The sequence below is a fragment of the Leptosomus discolor genome, chromosome 1, assembly GCF_034619465.1.
Source record: "Leptosomus discolor isolate bLepDis1 chromosome 1, bLepDis1.hap2, whole genome shotgun sequence".
NCBI classification, from domain to species: Eukaryota; Metazoa; Chordata; class Aves; order Leptosomiformes; family Leptosomidae; genus Leptosomus; species Leptosomus discolor.
Window position 1 is genome coordinate 193,940,041 of NC_141391.1, and position 19,975 is coordinate 193,960,015.

Sequence of the window (19,975 nt, forward strand, 5' to 3'; positions counted from 1 at the left end):
AATCACCCACTTCCCAAACATGCATAATTTTTTTCCATAAAAATCCACTTGAATTTGGTTCATACAACATCACTTACATGGAATAACCCATCACCTGTCTTTCTCTCATATTCAATCAACTCATACCTATTGCACCTGAAATTTGCTAAACCATCTTACAAGCTCAAAGCAGGTCCTAACATTACCCCTTTTCCTAGAAACACTCCAGTTGTTCTTGTATTGACTCCATCTATTCTGGAACTTCCTTTTCACAAAGTTTCTACTTTGACAGGTAGGAAAATTCTAGCTAAAGATGTCCCTGCTCACTGGAGGGAGTTTGGACTAGATGACCTTTGGGGGCCCCTTCCAGCCTGATGCATTCTATGATTCTATGAAAATCAACTAATCTGTTATTAACATTTACCTATTCACAATGCATACCTTCTGATTGGTTATACAACTTTTACCTTAACCTGCAGCCCTCTGTATGCAGTAAGTTAACCATGAACTGACCATGAACCATCCCTACCATGTTTTGTTCACCATATCTGAAAATAGCTAGAGAGAAACAAAACTCTTAACATCTACAGACTGTTTTCTGGAAGGAGAATAACTGTGCCCAAGATTCAAGAATTTGTGTATTCTAGGTGATTTAGGGAGATCTGAAGACCCATAGCAACAACATCAGAGGTTAATCGAGCATTTAAAACAGAAGCTAACAATTTCAAGGGTGAGGAAAAAGAGAGACACACTGTCAGAAGAAAATGGAACCTTGACTGTGACAGTAGGCAAAGGTTGAAAGCACTCATTGCAGGGAACAGTATGAGACCAACTCTGAGTCTGAAGACAATGAACAGCTTGGAGATATGACCACCATGAGAAAGCCTTGTGACTCTCATGGGACCCTGAGCCATCAGAGAATGCCCCAACAGATCCACAAATGAGCAGAGGATGCCACATACCCACTTATGACCTTGCTTTAGTGCGTATATCTGTGTCTTTTGCGCTACGGTTGGTTTTAGAAGTCCCTCATATACTACATGCAAATGCTAAGACTGAGCATTCCCATGCCCTGGAGAAGGAATACAGCCAGGGACTGCAAAAAGTGAATTTTACATCTTGTCCCACATACTTACAAGTTCTGTAAAGCTGTTTGAATATGTTAGTGGAGTAGGCTGCTGGCTTACTTGCCAAGAAATTTGCTGCAACTAGGAGAAAGTCCACCAAATTAGATCTCTTCCTCCTCTCAACCCCAGAAGAGGCAGATAAAACTCTGTGCTTTTAATTTTGCCTAATAGAAATCCATATCGTGGTCTGAATGGAATAGAAACTACCATCCCAACTCCATTGAAGATGTTTTCTGAGACACTGTATCAACTGCAATTTTTAAATTGTCTTTCACAAGGCACACTACGGTGCCAGTAAAACCCCAATGCACTGTCTGGAAAGTTTTATCTACAAAAGACTCCAAATAACATTTTAACAGAGAGAGAAGTGTCTGAAGTCAGTGTGTAGGTCAAACAAATCAAACAAAAAAACACACTTAATTTTCTTCCCCTCTGCCACTCTGGCTGGTTCAACTACAGATGGCATGATGTTATCCCCCTTCAAGTCAGTTTGCTGACTGCCTCCCTCAAAAATTAATTGAAGAAGTGGATCCTATAATTTAAAATGAAATAGGCTCAGCAGGTGAGTAATCTTTGTCAAGACTGATTACTGAGTATTGATTTTCCACCAATTGTACAAGAAACACTCCACAAGGCCACCTGCACATTAACCTACCATACATACAATCACCTCGGGCTAACATCTATCGAGAGGTCTGTATTTTCAGAGGATGCAGTCTCTAGCTTTTTTCCTCACACATACATTCAATGGCACTCATTTGGGCAGCATTCACACTTTGTACAAAATTGACCATAAATAACTATTTATGCATTTTCATTTTTCAGAAAGAATTTAAGATAACTACCCAGGAAAAAAACTTCATATAACCTAGCACAAACTTAATTGTAAAAACTGTAAAGATAGTCAGTTAGGTTCTCCCATGATATGAAGGAAAGAGATGCTGGATGCGGCAACAGCAGAGTGGCTTACTGTGGCCTGGAAGCTTCTGCTTGGTCCGTCTGAAGCTTCTCGCCCCCTTCTACTTCCATGGTGCAGTAGACAATTCGATTGGGAGCGACTGACTTTAAACCTTGTACCTCCATTATAACAATCTGAGGAAAACAAAGCAAATAGTTTATCCTTCAGAAGACATTACACAGCACAGCTATTGCAGTACTAAGCTCCATGCAGGTAAAAAAAGGGAAAAAAAAAAAGAAAAAGAAGCCCCAAACCCCACTCTCTCAAATCTTCACAGAGAAGAGTTTTAATTTTGCCTTTTTTCAGTGACATATAGTAGGAATTAAAATTTTTGCTCTGTTTCTACATGGACAATGACAAAACCTCACTCCAACTGTAATTTAAATGCCAGTAGATGAATTTGAGACTAATGACTAACTGTAATTCTGAATCCTAATACACAAGCAAATGTATCTTTTAAGCAGTCATCTAAATAAGTAGTTACAGAACGAATAGGTTACAAAGTCAGACTTTAAACAAGACAAGTAAGTACACTCATCACATCTTGAAAGGTTAATCGTTGTGCTGTGACACTGAAGGTTGCAACCCTTGAATCTCAGAAGTGGTTTGATGCTGTGCTGAGCATGAGGCAGGTCAGCGCATTGCTACCAGCCGCGGTCATTTTTTTTTCCCTGCTACCTACATCTCTTCCTTCTCCCAGCTCACTACTTGCAGTCAGGTTCAGCATGCATTTGGGGACAGGGAGGGGGAAGATAAAGGGAAAAACCACCTCTACCAGCTGTGCCCTGAGTAATCTCCTCACCAGGGAAATTCTGAGCTTGGCAGATCCCATAGTTTTTCAGCTCCTCTAAACTACTCAGTTATAGCTTAGAAGAGCCAAATGCAGCCCTACTTCAAATGCTCTCTGCCTTTTATAAACCTCACAATTTGTCACAGTGTGAAATTATTGGAATTTTTACACTTCAGACGTTTCTAATTCAGAGGAGATTTGAAAAGCAAGTGAGGTTTCCCTGCTTGCTTTGGAAAAGCTGCTTTCCTTTCCAGCCCCATTTGGGCCCCTGAGAAGAAACTGGGAAAAACGTCGTCCATTTAATCAGCAGAGAAGCTGTCCTCAACTGAACTATACACGAAAACTAATGTATGTTTGATTGTTTTAAAGGCGACAAAAGTAAAGATTAGTTTTGGTGTCATAAGAGGCAATTGATTTCTTGCAACTACTAAAATATTTTACTATTAAACTGCTTGCATATTTGCCATTTTTTTTCAATTCAAGTATGTTAGGCCAGACTTCACCCCTAGCTGTAAAATCCGTTGTACTTTAAAACTCCTAGAACCTTAGTAATAGCTAGATGTCTTGTAAAATTGCTAGTTTGGTAATATTACAGTGAGATGACAGTCATTGATCATTTAGAACATTTATACGTTACTCATAAATTACCAACACTGCCTATTACGCTTTATAAATAATAACAGCACTTCAGGGAGAATGATGTAATCATCTCTCTTTTCCATCTACTCAAGTAGTTATCAAAGTGATCAACCATCATTGACAGACAGCACTAGAGATCCTTCTAGCTAACACTACCTATACAGCCTTTCCACATGCGAAACATATGACCTCGTTGAATGCAGACTTCATTGTTTATTCATTTTCATTTTGATACTTCTTTTCCTTGAGTTTCCAATTTAATTGCACAGTACATTTGTCTTCAGTAGCAATTCTGGATTCCAGCGATGGAAAAAAGCTGCGTTTCATTAGGAAGGAAACTGTCACTAGCTGATTTACTAGCTCATTAGCCGATAAACAGCTTCCTAACTATTGCTTGTTTATTTCTGAAACTGTCCAACAGCTGAAGAACATAAGCGATTAAATCTTCTCTTACTCCTTTGATATTTTATTTATTTATTTTACGAATTTCTGCAAACAGGCTATTTGAGGAAACATCTAACTTGCAAAACCAGTCACTGTTGCTTGCAGTGATATGCAGGGGTGTCTCTCGCCTTAGCCAGCGAGGTCCACCAGAACATTATAAACGTTACTAGCATCTTTTGCTGTTCTGCCTTAACAACATGCAGTGGCAGCATGAAACCGGGCCACTTCCTCCCCCCTCCCTGCAAGAAATTGTCATTGAGTTCTTATATTCTGTCCTAATGTTTAGACCTGTCATAAGTTTCCTGTTCATTCATGTGCCTGTGCAGTAGCCCTCCGTGGGGATTTTGCTGGTTACCCTACAATTTAGTTAAGTCACACCACAAAAGACATGACATGGATATGTTTACACATTATTCAAGAAATTTGAAATTGTGCATATATGACCTCACATTTTCTAATAATAAAGTATTCTGTCCCCAAGGAAATGCAATCAGCTTTTCTTGTTTGCCCATTTGCATAGAAAAAAGAGCAGATCTTCCATCTTTCAGTCTAAATGAATATCAGTTCAGCTGTTTCCTTTTGCCCTTATGTCCTCTGAGATTTAGCTTCCCAAGAGTAAGATATGCACATACTTGCCCAGCAAGAAACTCAGCTTAGGTGGTTAATGCCATGTTTAAAATGAAAGTTTGCCCTACTAAAAACTGCTACATGTAAAGTAACAGTTTAATTCTTTGCCTTGCACAGGATGAACTGTAAATTACTAACGTTGCACAAGATCTGTCTGTTTTCTTTATCAGTGATGGGGGGAAAAAAAAAGCTAGATTCACCAGACCTAATAGTCTACGTTTCTGGTGTGAGAGGGGAAGGGCTATAAACAACACAAAAATTGTTCCAAATTTACCAGAAATTATATCTCCTGTCATTTTTCATTTCATGATTGTTTCAGTCTTTTACTGTGCTTTTCCCCCAAATACCATATCATTTTTAGTATGTACTTAACGTTTCTCTCTAGAGGCACAGAGAAAGCTTTTCTTCTTCTTACATCTCTCACAAAGAAAACTTTCTTGAAGCTAGAAAACATTATTGACAAACTCTTTCAGGTGCTTCAGAACTACTCTCTGTTATTGATATCTATGGACCATTCCAGGCTTGGTATTGCACTTGGGGCAGAAATAGCACACATGATGGAGATGCACAGGATTCAGCCCAGGAGTAATAAAACTACTTCATCATTTCATATACTTTGGTACTAGGCCCACACTCCAGTTTTACACGCTTGAAGAACTAACACTTTTTTGGCATATAGAATGATGGATCTTACCACTCTCTGAAAGTTGATGTTGGGCATTTACATTATTAGCTAGTAATATTAAAATTGCATACAATGGGATAAGTCATTTCTCTTTTATACAAAGGATTTAAATTTTTTCATCTGTTTATTTTTGATATTTTTTCTAATTCAATGTGTGTATTGATGACATGGGAAAGAAAAATTAATCTGAATTTTCAACATTATACAAAAAAGCAGATGCTCTTTTCACTTAAGAGAAAACATTGTTTAAAGGATAAACATTTTTTTGTTTATTTTAAACCATTTAATAATTGAAATATTTATTCTGTAGCATATCAGTTGTCTTAAACAAACTAAAGCCACTTGAAGTGCATAGCACAGGTGTGGCACCTTCTGACCAACAAATACACAACACACAGTCTGGAAGACTTTTGATTCTGTTATTATTGAAAAAAATTGGCTTTTCCTGAAATGCACATTTGTGGAATTGGACCTGAGCTATGATGTCACCAGATATGTTTAAGTAACTAATTGTATTTGTGGTTTCCTCTTGAAGTCAGCTGAGCTCTATAAAGATTAGGACTGCATCCCTATAGACCAGACTTCCTGCATAATCTCAGTAAACATGAGCTAGTTTCTTGAGGAAAATGCAGAAATTTATAAAAATGTGCTATGACCACCAATAAATTTTGGTTTGTTTTGTTTATTCTCTAAATGCTTTCAGCGAGAAAACACAACTTGTTTGTAAAATTCTGTGGATGAGTTCCTGATAACAACAGTGTTTCATTGTTACATTCAAAAGTATACTTAGGTATTTAATGTATTGGAATTAATTTAAAGTTCCATTTGTGTGGGAGATTCAACCTCCCACACTGCTGTGTGGGCCCAAATGCAACTACTGCTGCAAGAGGAAAATGCATCACATAGCTGTATTCTAACTCATAATTATCAGAGACAAAGAATAATTTATTTCTTTCACACAAAATTTTAAAGTGACCAAGGAAGGACTAATAACAAAAAAGTATCAAGACATAGATATTCTAATAATTTAAACTGTCAACAAGTTTTCTGTGAAATATGTGATTACCTCTAATGTGAAGGAGAGGACCACATCAGACTTTGACAGCTGAACCTCATTTTCATCCCCTATGTCCAAGAACGCAGAATTCTGTGATCTCTTTAACTTCTGCAGTTTAAATTCCGGCCCACCTTTAGACACTGGAAGACTTTCCAAATTTGCCATCAGCAAATTCACTGAAGACCGTAGCTCTTCTATGTACATGTTCTCCATTTCTCTTGTTACGAATTTTGGGAATTTTCTTTCCTTGGAAGATATATTTTAAAAGTTAGGGAAGACAAAAAATCATCCCACATCATATGTTCATGTTAATTTACTGGTTTGCTCTCAGTTAAGAGATATTTAATAAAAGTCTTAATTCCAGTGTCTATCTATTTTTATATCTTCAAAACAGTAACGGGAAGGCTAATCCTGTACCATAAACACAGTTACTTTTGACAAGAAGAAATGTAATTTGAATTGAGAAGTCCACCATATTCCTCAAATTTAGTAGACAAAATATCTCTTTGAACATGTGAAAAAAAATAAAGGGGCATTTGTAAAAACAGAACCTCTTGTGCCCCTGAGAACCATTTAACCATAAATCCAGGTTGAATATGTACACATTAGACATTTCTAATACATGTATTTTAAGTGTATCAATTGACAGTATACCTTTAATGTTACCTTCAAATATTTTATAAATTGACAAAATGAACTGTCCACTAATAATTTTGTTACTTCATCCATTTCCCATGCTACCAAAAATAAGTCAATCACATTCATGCTTCTAACATAAAGCTGTTAAACTACAACCATAACATGAAATTCCTATCATTGTTTATTTCTATTTTTAATAATAGATCATTCATTTTGAAAGTAATACTGAATTATTACACATAGGATTATTTTAAACGTCAGTGTAAGAGAGAACTTAAAAATCACTTTTTTCCTCTGTAGGAGTTAGATAATAGTGTTTAAATATTGTGTTTATAACACAGAGGGAACAAATAAACATATATAATGAATATACGAACATGTATAGAGCCAATTTTACACATAGTTTCTCCCAATATTGAATATAGGGCAGCTTGGCAGACGATGTCACTCAAGATTAAACAAAAATGTAAATTATTCTGAAATATATGCTTTACGTATAAACGAGAAACAAATACTGCTCCCGACATTGTCTGCAAAGGTAGGTGCCTTATTCCTAAACCAGATGATTTTTATCGCTAGCTGTTATAAGGAGTATCGTAAAATGTTTTACATTAGAACCTTTACAGTTGATTTTGTTTCAGTAATGAAGACCAAGCAAGTTGTCTGTGACCCAAAACACCTGCAGCAAGTCCCAGTGGTCTGGCTTATTACAGCACTACAGAGTCAGTATATTACAGATTGAAAAAGAAAAAAAATTTAAAAAAGCTATTTATCGTTAGAAACTAAAAACACAGGTTAAAGTTCAGGGTGCTGTAGCCAAAAATCCCCCACTTTAGAAGTGTTTTTCAAACTGTACCTTATCCTGTGAGGATCATTCAAGTAATAATATGCCAACACAGAAGACAGAAGATAGACTGTTATGTCGTTAAAAAATCTTTCCTCTTGTTAATATGCTTTTTCCACCACAAGGTAAATATTAAGGAAACTTTTTACCATGCTTTTTGCTGTATATGTTTTATGACTATAATCTTCCATGATTTAAGACATCACTACCAGAATATATGGAGGCATTTATTTCTGTAAAACCTGAACGTTTGTAGCCACTTCTCTCCTCCAAAACAAGAGTGAGGATCCTCCATAAAGATTCTGAGGTCTACAAATTTCACCCCTCCCATGCCCCTGCATCTTTTATTTTTTTAGAGGCGGTAAATTTGTAACAAATTGCTGTAGCACATAATATTCAAAATAATTTAGAGACACAACAAGAATAGTGGGTTTTTCCCACTATTTTTAGTGCATATGCACAGGAATGTAATTACGTTAATTTGAACAGCTCAGATTATCTGAGGAAGAACACATCCCCCAGCACAGCACTAGAATTTTGGGAATTCTGCTTGCAACATACAAGAATATATGCTGAAACAAAGACCCTGGGGACAGATGTGAGATACTGATCAAGATGATGTATACACAACCCTTAGTTCTTGTCATGAGTTGAGGCTGGGCTGGCCACTAAGGAATGACAGACACTCTCTATTAACTCCTCTTCCCTCCGAAATGGGTAAGGGCGAGAGAACAAGGGAGAGAGATTTTACAGTTTGGAAAGGAAAACTAAAACAGCTTTAATGGAACAATAACAGGCCTTTGAACAATTCAAATGTAAGACTGTATGTGCAGTATCTCTTGGGCCAGTCCGGACAGGACAGGACACTAAAAATATACTCTATACTGCAGCCAGGGATAATGGTCCAACCTGGAGCTTGTGGCAGAGAGCACCAGGCGAGACTTGAGGTCAACCCCGAGGATTCTGGAGCCAAGGATACAAAGGCTCCGAGGCCAACTATACTCCAACTGAAAAAGAAATATTGGCAGCATATGAAGGAGTCAGAGCTGCTTCGGAAGTGATTGGTACTGAAGTACAGCTCCTCCTGCTGCCAAGATTGCCAGTACTAGGCTGGACGTTCAAGGGTGAGGTTCCTTCTACTCATCATGCCACTGATGCTACCTGGAGTAAGTGGGTTGCATTAATCACACAGCGGGCCTGGATAGGAAACCCCAACTGTCCAGGAATCTTAGAAGTCATTACTGATTGGCCAGAAGGTAAAGACTTTATAATGACACCAGAAGAAGGGGTAACGTGTGCTGTAGAAGCCTCACCGCATAATCAATTGCCAGATAACGAAAAGCAATATGCTCTGTTCACTGATGGATCCTGCCGCCTTGTAGGGAATCGTCGGAAGTGGAAAGCTGCTGTGTGGAATCCCACACTACCAGTCACAGAAGTGGCTGAGGGAGAAGGTGAATCGAGTCAGTTTGCTGAGGTAGAAGCCATCCAGTTGGCCCTGGACATTGCTGAATGGGAAAAGTGGCCAGTACCCTATCTTTACACTGACTTATGGATGGTAGCTAATGCCTTGTGGGGTTTGTTGAAACAGTGGAAGCAGAATAACTGTCAGCGCAGAGGTAAACCAATTTGGGCCGCTGCATTGTGGCAAGACATTGCTGCCCAGCTAGAGAAACTAGTTGTCAAAGGATTCAGGGATGCACGGATCGGGATTGACGACAGAAGAACAGACAGAGTCCTCCTCAGATGTCGGCCATCGACGAAGAGAGATTGACCCTCGAGATCCCTCAGCTTTATATTGAATATGACGTACATGGGATGGAATACTCTGTTGGTCAGGTTTGGGTCGCCTGTCCAGTTTGCTCCTCCCTGCAGGTGTGACCTTTTTCATGCTGGCAGCCCTTTTCACTTATGGCACCCCAACACGGAGCACCAGATTTAGCAGTGACCTTGGTTGCTATAAGAACAAGTATAAGCAAGGGCCTCTCTGCATCCCATTCCTTGGTACTGACTATAAACATCAGGCCTTATCACTGCTAGAAGCAGTCACTGTCTGGAAAAACATGCTGCTCTTTCAGAAAGTGCAGTTAGTTAGAGGAGACTTAACTGAAAAGTTAAAGCACTAAAACAGAATTAGTTCTGGTTTAGCCCAAACCAGGACAGGTCTAGATTGAGAGTGCTAAAATGGATTTTCAGGATGCATTTCTCAAGGAAAAAAGACACTGGGTAGCCTTTTCATAGGATCGCATAGAAGTGTATCTTAGAAAACCATAATGACAGTTACAATAGGCCTAGAATCCCATTAGGTCATACATACTTTGATTTCAACTACTTTAAATGTAGTCATATGAAGAAACAGATGGGCAAATAGATGCACAAATTCCCCATTGATTTTATAGTCATAGATGAACATATTTGTAAGGTTCTTGCCTCCATTAAATAAGTTAAATTATCCTTTAAGCTAAAATAAACTTCTCATATATAATTAACAACTTGTAAGATCAGCAAGTAATGTATTATAGGAACCATGAATGCGACCTCAACAACAACAAAAAAGCTATATACAGAGATTTCTCTTTAGCTGTGCTGATCTTTTGAGACTGCAGTTTAATAATTCTTTTACAGGAAAGTCATCACCGAAAACTCTTTTCTTTACCAACAAAGATGCTCGAATACAGTATGTGGTATCAAAAAGCTTTTTACCTTGTTTTGAGCTCTGAGAATAAAGTTCATATTTTGCAGCATTTGATTGCTTAAGCTTAAATGACCTTAATTCTCAGAGCTGCTACAATTAGGACTAGCTCTCAAAGTCCACAAAAAAATAAAAAGTGTATTTTAAGTAGTTTAAAAGAGATATATGAAAACTGATCTGTTACTTGGATGTCCATGTAGGACACGGAGTTCCTTTCTCTGTGCTAAACTGTGCAGTTGACACTGTGTAACCATGAGAATTTTCAAGTAATGGTTTGGGTAAAAGATGGATAAATAATTTTTTCTTTAAAAAAATCTACAGCTATGCAGTGTATGCACATTAGAGACAGAATGAAGAAGATCTACATAGTTTAAATAGTGCTTAAAATTTTCACTTGCTTTAAAACGAATTTGAAACTCTTATGGAAAGCATTTTGCTTTTTAGGAAGATAACACCTCCAAGTTGTTATTTATGAACTTCATAGACTTAAATGATATTTTTTTCCTTTTAAAGAACCAAGCAACTCTTAACTGCTTTACAATTAATATCATTTTAACATAACATGCTTTTTTCTGCACACACACAGTATAACATACATGCTTCCAGTATTTTGTAACTTTTGGAGCTAAAGGCAAGGAGGCAACAGAGGAAACACAGGATTATTGGACAACTATGCTTACAAACCCAGGCTTCACAAAAGATTGAAGAGACTTGAGATTACCTTTCTGTGACAAACAAGTCTCCCCAAAATTAAGTAAAATATGGCCAGGGACAATACCAATCCCATGTGTGATATTTAATATTGAAATACAATGCAAGCTTTAGGAGAGAAAAATAGGCCTGGCTTTCTAAAATTTACAGAAAGAATTTATAATTTACCCAATTATCATTAATTTGACCTACATGACTCATTCATAGTTTGTTATAACCATTATGAAGTTAAATTTAATCTATAAATGTAAACTATATTATATATTCTTAAAAAGTATATCACATATAAACAGTAGTAAGATATAAACATTATGGTTTAAGCACAGCATAATGCACTTGTGTATATAAAAGATGACTTAATTTAGTTCCAAAATATACAATCCTAAATAAATCCTACGCTTTGTTTCACCAGTGGACTTGCTGATGAAGGAAACATAGGATCACACAACATATGACTTTCCAAAAATAAGTTTTACTTTCTCCCTACCCTGGCTGACACAGAAACTCTAGACCAGAAAGAAATCCATCTGCCAGACTGTTTTCAAAAGATCTTCTACTTAATTTTAGAATCAGAAACTGGAAACACACACTACATATTGTCCCACTCAATCTCATATGAAGATAGGTTTTTGGTACATCAAAGCAACCTCTTACCCTTGACATTTGTTCTGCCAATTGTAGTCGTCCATCTAGTTCACGTCTGATCTGGGCTGCTTGCTCATCTCCATTATCCAACTTGGATAGAAAACAAAAATAAAGTTAACTGTGAGAAACATGCCCTATATTCTGACTTTATAGCAAGTAACGTAGTTAAAAACAAAATAGAAATGAATTGCATCCTTTTCGTCTTAAAATCAGTGAAACACTAAGCAAATATATAACTTTGAGGCTTACTAAGACAAAAGAAATGTAATGGCCACCAGTTACCCTTGGCAGTCAGGGTCTCTGAAGGGTAGCCAGCATTCCCTTGAGCTTTTAACACTTATGCTAAATAGAAATATTATTTCCTTTTGAAAATAGCCGCTGAAAACATTTCTCCATGAAGCAGAAAACTGGACTGACATTAGAAAATGTTTGCAAGGAAATCTGCTCTTTGGTGCCATGATTTCCTGTATAGGAACAAATAGGTACAGGAAAAGAAAACTGTGTGGCTATGCCTTCTAACTATAGTATTATTTCACACACATAGCTCTTTTCCCCAAATATTGGCCAACTGCTCACATCAAGGCATACCCAAGTTTTGAGCTTTTAGTATTTTCATACTTAGGGTCAGACTAAACACCAGACTTCCTTCAGGGAGGTAAAGGGGAAGGACACACCTCTTCACCTCAACAGAACAGCTGGGTCTCAACAGAAAGGAGACTCCCCAAGTAATTTTTCACCTGTTTTCTTGTTAAGGGTGGTGGTGGGGAGTGCAGGTGAAGCGGGGCTTCATCTCAATGCACTGACCTGCACAGCTGGTGAAGAGGAAGAAGAGTGATGCATCTGGAAAAGATCAGGCAAAACTTGCGTTCTTACCTGAATAAATGCCAAACAAGGACAAAGACGGAGTTCCAATGGAGGGCTCTCTCCGTCCCTAGGTTCTAACCAGAGACAGGATATGGCATGCTGATATGACCCCAGTGCATTTAGTACGCGGCTATAGGTTTAACAATACCTGAATTGCTCTTCTCTAAAAAAACTCCAATTGATTAGGGATGCAAACTGGCAAAAGTGGGTTCTCTAATTAAATGCGATCTTCAGCTAAAGAATGCACAATTAGTTTGACTCACTACATTGAACTAAGATTCTTAAGTAAGACTGCTATTCAGTGCATCAGGACAAATACATAACACCAACTCCCTTGCAAAGCTCCTCAGCTAAATCCGTTAGATCTTACTGAACATGAAAACTAGGCATCTTTTCCTTTCAAAATCCAATTTTAAGAAAGGAATAATTAAAAATACACCATCCAGTGTTTACAGGTCAATTACAAAATCATGCTTAATGCAAATCTGACCACATTTAGCAACAGGATGAAAAGTTTTCCACTGCTAGTGTGGAAGCGATGACAGAACATGCAATCTGTCACCTATGCAATCTGGCGTCTCACAAGATCCTTGTAGAAACCGATTCAGACTACCAGAAAGCAAGAGAACAAAACCTGATGGCACCCCCAAAAGAGGCTCAAGTTTAAATTACAGAGTGGAAGATAGATCATGTTCCAGACTTGAAGAATCCTCCTGCTAATTGTGTCTGTAGATTTGCTCCTAGCTTGACTGTGAGCATAAATGGCAAGAGCGTTCTTGATGAAAGCAAATATCTTAGGTTTTCAGAATACAAAACCAGTATTTCAAATAAATTCCCAAATTTGTATTCTTCCATTTCTTAATAGAGTAAGAGACTGTTTATTGAACTTGTCACCAAGAATATTTCTAACTTCTATTTTCCTTTGTATTATACTCACGTCATTTTTGCAATTATTTTTGTTTAATCACTCTAAAAGTCAGTCTAATATGAAAACCAATTTTGTTTGCCTTTTTTGGGATAAGAGAAGGTCAACATTATTTTAATAACATATCCCATGACAGGCAATTGCTTGAAAAATATCTGCTTGAAGGTAATTTTGATTTCTGTAAAAAGGAGGGTGTGGGAGAGCAGAATGAAGCTAAAACTTTTTCCTGTGTCAACACACAACTTAAATGACTCAGTCTATTATTAACTCATTTGAAGAGGCGCAAAGAAAAAACTTTTATTTAAAGACTGATATTATTTTTCCATTTAAAAACCACATGAAATGACCATTTAAGTTAGTGAAGGTGTAACATGGTTTTCTAAATCTTAGCATTTTTTCCTTAACTATGCATTGCTTCTCATTATCTGTTTGTACTTGAGTACTTAAAAATGTGCTGATTTCCCTTCTTTCTTACTTTTAAACTTCAGTCTTCTTCCTGAAATACCTATACATATTAATGGTTTTGTTAATGTACGTATGTAACGATGTTTCATAAGGTATGGAAAGAAGCTGAAGAGGTGAAATACCGAAGAAGGTATTTACTTATAGAAGTGAGCCAAGGTAAGAATGACTGGTAGGTCGTTCACAGCTGTCCTAATAAGAAGTAAAGTTATGGATATTAGTAATTTTGCAGTATGCTAAATGAAATGACAATGAGAAAAATAGTAACTTTGATACCATGTTCCATGCAAGGTCATTCTACTTGTTTTTATCCTACATTCAACAAAATGCATCAAAAACAACTTCGCAAGCAAAGCAGTCAGCGACTATAAATGTGTAATCAATCATACTTTATATAATCTATTGCATGTGAAGTGACAACCACAGTAAAGCTGAGTAGATTCTGAAAATGCAGGTGGTATTTGGAATTTGTGAGTTGTGTCCACTTTTTTTAAATAGGGAAGACACTTGAAAGAACCCACCATACAGGTAGGATATGGTGACAAGGATTAACATTAAGTATACCCTTTTCTTTAACTCCTTATTTGTAGATCAAACCCATACCCAAGACATCTGTGGAGTACACAGTTATGACAATCATTGCAGTAATTTTCAAACTGCTAAATAAAAACTAGAAAAGCATACGACATGCATAGAATTTAACGTAATGTAATATTGCAGAATAGCAACTCAGATTCTTCTCAGTATTGCAACTGAAATTTGGTTTAAAAAAAAATCACTAATTGGTAATCACTTAAAATTCAAGCAAATGAGTTTTGTTGGTTTGGCGTTTGGGGTGGTTTTTTTATTTTAAATAATTAGCACTTACATGGCATCACATAATGCTTCCCACTCTATAATACGAAGGCATTTTTAAAAAAAATGTTACAGCCTTACAGATTATTTTAAATGAGGGTACATATAAATTCCATTTAATAAAAACATTTCAACTTTCTGCAATGGTAGCAATTGTACGCTATACCTATTTATTGACTGCACCAACAACAGAGATGCTCCTCAGGTCACTTAAACCTCACATAACCAATTAGTCAGTATTTTAGCAGCAGGGAACCTCACTACAGAAGACTCTACAGACACCAGAGAACTGTTTTTAAGTATAAAATACATTAGGAGTCTTGACCGAACAAACCAATGTTTCCCCTAAATGCCATATATCTGGCCTGAAAAACTTGTAAAATCTAGGCAAAGACTCCCCTTTTGAGGGCTGGTTAATTCAGTAGGAAAATTCCAAACTGAGCAAGAGCATGCATAAGACAGCTGTGTTACTGTGCCCTTTCTTTTTGCAAAGATGGTTATTTGTATTTTAAAAGCCTCTTCAGAAAAATCAGTAGTTATGAATGACTACGCTTGGGTGAATAAGAAGCTACTTTTTACACACAAAAAAAAGTGGAAGCTCATCATCTTTTTTGTTCCCAACGGTGTCATATAAAAACAGCTTTCTAAAATAAACCTGCCACCATTAAGACATCAAGCTATTCATTTGGAAATGTTTTTATTCATTAATGCTTGAAGCTGTCTTTATTTTTTCTTACTCTGAAAAGGGCAATCATTTTTATTACAAACTTCTTAATTAGTAGAGATGGAGTGGGAATGTCCTCAATATGCAAGTTGCCCAACAATTCTTATTAGAGGATGTTTTCAGTTGCTTACACAAGTATTGACTTCTAAAAGACAAACTGAAGTTTTCTACTCCAAATTTCTGCTTCAACAACTTCAACCAACACACTCCATTGCTTCTGAAGAGACCAGTGAAGACAATACCCTGCTTTATCCATAATAAGAAAACTGGTGACCATCTTGTCAAAGAGCTCTAGCACCACCTTGCTTTGAAGTAAGGATCTGAAATTTAGCAGGGTCCCATCTGTGAAAATCAGCTCAACTCTGGCCAAGTTACAAACCTTTGAAAAATCAACTTTGCAGCAGTCAGGCTACAAACAGCTACTACCAGAAGCTTAATCAGATTCAGCATTCAGACTCATCTTCAGGTTGTTCTGCTCTCTATCTTGAATATTCATTGAGTCTACACTCCACAGATTATTTGCTTATTCAAGAAAGATTGTAAGCTTATCAGAATTAAAAATCACTATTTGGATCAACAGTATGATATTCACAAACTGTTTAATTTGTGTGCCTAAACAGCATGGAACAGAAATACATCTGAATGAATGAACGTTTCTGTATTTTAACAGGTTGGAAAAGACTGCATACTTTGTGATTCCCATTTAAATAATAACTTTTTTTTTTTTTTTTTAAAAAAAATAAAATTAACAGTCTGTAACATACCTGTGTTATTTTGGTGCAAAAGAAAAATGGGACACTGGCAAAAAATCTGGTTAATATGCAAAAGCAACTTAAGGTAATAAAACGTGCTAATACTATCAAGAGGTACTGTACTAAAGCCCATGGCACTCATCTGCATTCCTCTACATACAAAGTAAGCCAGACATCCTATGCCCAAGAAACAAGAGCAGTTTGAGCATGGATGAGCACTGATCTGCTGCAAGACATTGTTCTTTACATTCACAAGCACTCAAACTAACTAGTGCTCAATTTTGGTCCAAGTGACTTTTATTAATTTGGTTAGCTTCCCTGCAGCTTTCTAATTCACAGTAGCATCAATGTGAAATTACATTTACCTGCTCATAGCGATATAAATTTCTCTACATTTAATGACTAAATTGACAGTGCACATATCTTAGGACTCGCTCTTCTTTCTGTGACACAAAATCCAAAGTCTTTTCACTCTGTGTGGCAGTAATGGTCATTTTTTCTTTAGAGCCTTTTTTTGCCACACATAACCAAGTCTGGGCCCTGCTGAGCTGACAGGTTATTTGTGGATGCCCCTGTGAGGTAACCTGCAGGGTCCATCCCTGACCACTATTTGTCTGACAGCCAAGGCAAAAACTGTCAACATGTTTGGATTTAAAGAGTTGTGGCCATATAAAGCTGAAAAAAATGGATTTCTGGAAGTAACTAATGGCATCTAGCAGCAAGGCAGGAAGAGAAAGCAAAGGCCACAGAAGTCCTAGTGCTCAATTTTAGTTGTCAATCAAGTAAGCAGCAAGCAGGCAGTAGGTGTAACAGATGCAAATACCGGCGTTTTTCAGACTGTTGTCATTGCTACACTTATCTCTGAGTCTAAAAAAAGGAGTTTTGCTTCAGACAGACCTGCTGCCTCTAAGACCCACAGAATTTGTTCCCGTTCTTATCTTTACACAGGCAGCATTGCTCTAAAGGAACAGACTGGGAAGAGATTAGAGGTGTCTGCAGCATTAAGGAGCCGCCGTGTGCTGAACACAAACAGCCTGTGGATACTCCTGAAGTTTCCCAAGCTTGTGAGCCAAGATTAGCAGCTACATATGCAAAAGTAGAAGGATCAACAACTTCCAGGTCAGGCCGAAAACAGAGCGTCCAACTCTAGTCTACAACAGCAGACACTTTTGGACATGAATTCAACAGACTTCTGAAGAACAAAATCATGACAGAAGTAAAATGCTTTCACTTCCTATGGGATGGAAAAAGCAGACTGGAAAAGGGCAGGATGTGTTAAGATTTCTGAATGGCTTCTACTGGACCTTTTCATAAACCTGCTTCCTGGTTACCAGCAAGAAAGACACAGCTGTAAACCAAAGGAAAATGTAGTCATGCCTCTATTTCACAGGAGGCTACACCATTTAGCTTCAATTTTAAAATCTTTTATCTTCCTTCTGTATCGATTATACAGAGGATTAATTCAGATTCATCAAAACAGATTAGTAAAATGGTATTTAAAAACTCCCTCATATTCTCTGCACCCTGCAAAGTCCCTATTGTGTATCATGCAAATGGCTACGCTGATGGCTGACCTTATGCCTGTGTGATGCTAAAATCCCACGGACTTCCCAGAGAACTCCGCAAAAGATGAGCTTTAAAAACTCAGTACCTAAATCTTCCTCTTCCCAACTTGCTCCTTTTCCCAGTCAATACACACAAGCAACAACAAACTGCTAGTTTTGGGAAATGAATTTAGAGATGTGTTTTAGAATATGTGCAATACAGAATGAAAATGAAACAGAAGAGGAAGGATGTCAGAGAGAGAAAATCTGTTAATGGTTAAAATAAAGGGGGAAAACAAAGCACCTATTTTTGAAATTATTTCTCTTGTGGAACACCAGCATATGTATTTTCAGCTAATTCTAAGGCAAAAGACAAATTCAGCAACCACTGAAAGCATTTCTACTTTGAATGTGTCTGCAGCAAGTAGACAAATAAGGTTAACAGGTCCAAAGTGTGTATGAGGTGTTCAAACAACTTTTCACAATGCACAATTAGGCCTCATAGCCTTTTCTTACTGATTTTGCTCTAGTAGAGCAGATAATTTGCCAAGCTGATCACTCAGTTTTCCTGCAACACAGTGCCAGAAAAAACCCTGAAACATCAGTTTGAATCAATTTGTTTTAATACAAATCCTTACTAACCGCTATTATTTTTTTTCTAATTTTTTTTTTGGGGGGGAAGCAGCAGTTTTACAGTAATATAATTATTGAAATTAGGATAGAGGGGGTATAGATGAACAGAACAAGCAATTAATATATCACTTTCTCTGTAGCCAATATTGTTAACAACAAGTAATAATGCAGACAAAGAGCAAGTCCAGTCAACAGTCAAATACTCTACAGTGGCTTCAGCTGGATAAAAAATTAAAACCCAGTCAAATCAATGTTTTCAAAAGCTGTGCCTGAGTACCTTCAGTAAGTCCATGAGGTATGACACCTCACTCAGAATTTTCTTACAAGCTCTGTACAACCCCAGAAGCTCAAAAATTCATGCACCATCTCAGATGGTGAGAGGTTTTGGTCTCTGAACTATTTTTATAAAGTTCTGGACCTGCTTATGTGATTTTAATGTTGATTTGTATATGTATGACTGATTAAGGTGGCAGAAGATATCGTTTATATGAATTTTTTACTCATTAATTATACTGATTATATATTGATTTGTAAAAAAGTAACATTTTTATGATAGTATTAAAACCAAAACAAAATCTAAAGTCAAGATCACATTAGCTAATTCAGTGGAATAAAGAAAATTTCAAAGTTCTCAAATCAAAACTGAAAACCATACAATTTTAAAATCCTGGACTTTTTCTTTTATTCAACCATGGACACTTTGTATGGACACTTTGACAGTTTCCAAAATAATTAAAGCTAAAGAATTTGATATGGCATTTCCTTACATTCAAGCTTTGAAAACATACGAAGCGCAGTTATGAGAGTTTCAGCACCAGCTGAAAAGTTGTCTCTCGCAATTAGATTTTAGTTTATTCAGGGACTACCAATACCAAAAACTGCAGGAAAACGTGCAATGGGACTTGAAAATAAACAGGGAAGGAAGCACACACAGTATTCAAGCTGATCACTATATGTGTAATGGGAATATTTACAAATTTAAGTCCACTCCACTCCAAACTTAACATAAAGTATATGTACACGGGTCAAACTTTCACTGTACTTAGCCAGCACTGTAAGTGGTAAGACATTTGAAGAACTGAATACACACCACGTATTAATGAGAAAATTTCTAGCAAGAAACCGTTTCTTTTACATTGCGATGTGCAGATATACAATGCAACTTTATTCAGTTACTGTTTCCCTAACAATCATCTGTCGTATTTGACTGCTATTAACCTTTTAGAGAAACTGTAACAAGTAATGCCTTTTATTAACAGCTAACTTGATTAAACTTGCCAGACAACCTTAGCCAAAATGATATGTCCCAAATGCCAGAGAAAAATCCAATCTTTAAAAAGAGTTTCAAAGGATTCTTCAAATGCAACATACATCTTCTA

General features: G+C 36.9%; 1 protein-coding gene across 14 annotated transcripts in view; it reads right to left on the minus strand.

Annotated features, from left to right (window-relative positions):
* The window catches only part of CADPS2 (calcium dependent secretion activator 2), a 318,458-nt gene that overhangs the window by 182,187 nt on the left and 116,296 nt on the right, over window positions 1–19,975 (minus strand). For all 14 annotated transcript variants that reach the window (XM_086473344.1, XM_086473328.1, XM_086473312.1 and 11 more), the window contains exons 4-6: window positions 11,847–11,927; window positions 6,316–6,552; window positions 2,077–2,198 (exon numbers count right to left, since the gene is read on the minus strand). In XM_086473344.1, coding sequence (XP_086329470.1) covers window positions 2,077–2,198; window positions 6,316–6,552; window positions 11,847–11,927 — 440 coding nt within the window. The remainder of the gene's footprint in view (window positions 1–2,076; window positions 2,199–6,315; window positions 6,553–11,846; window positions 11,928–19,975) is intronic.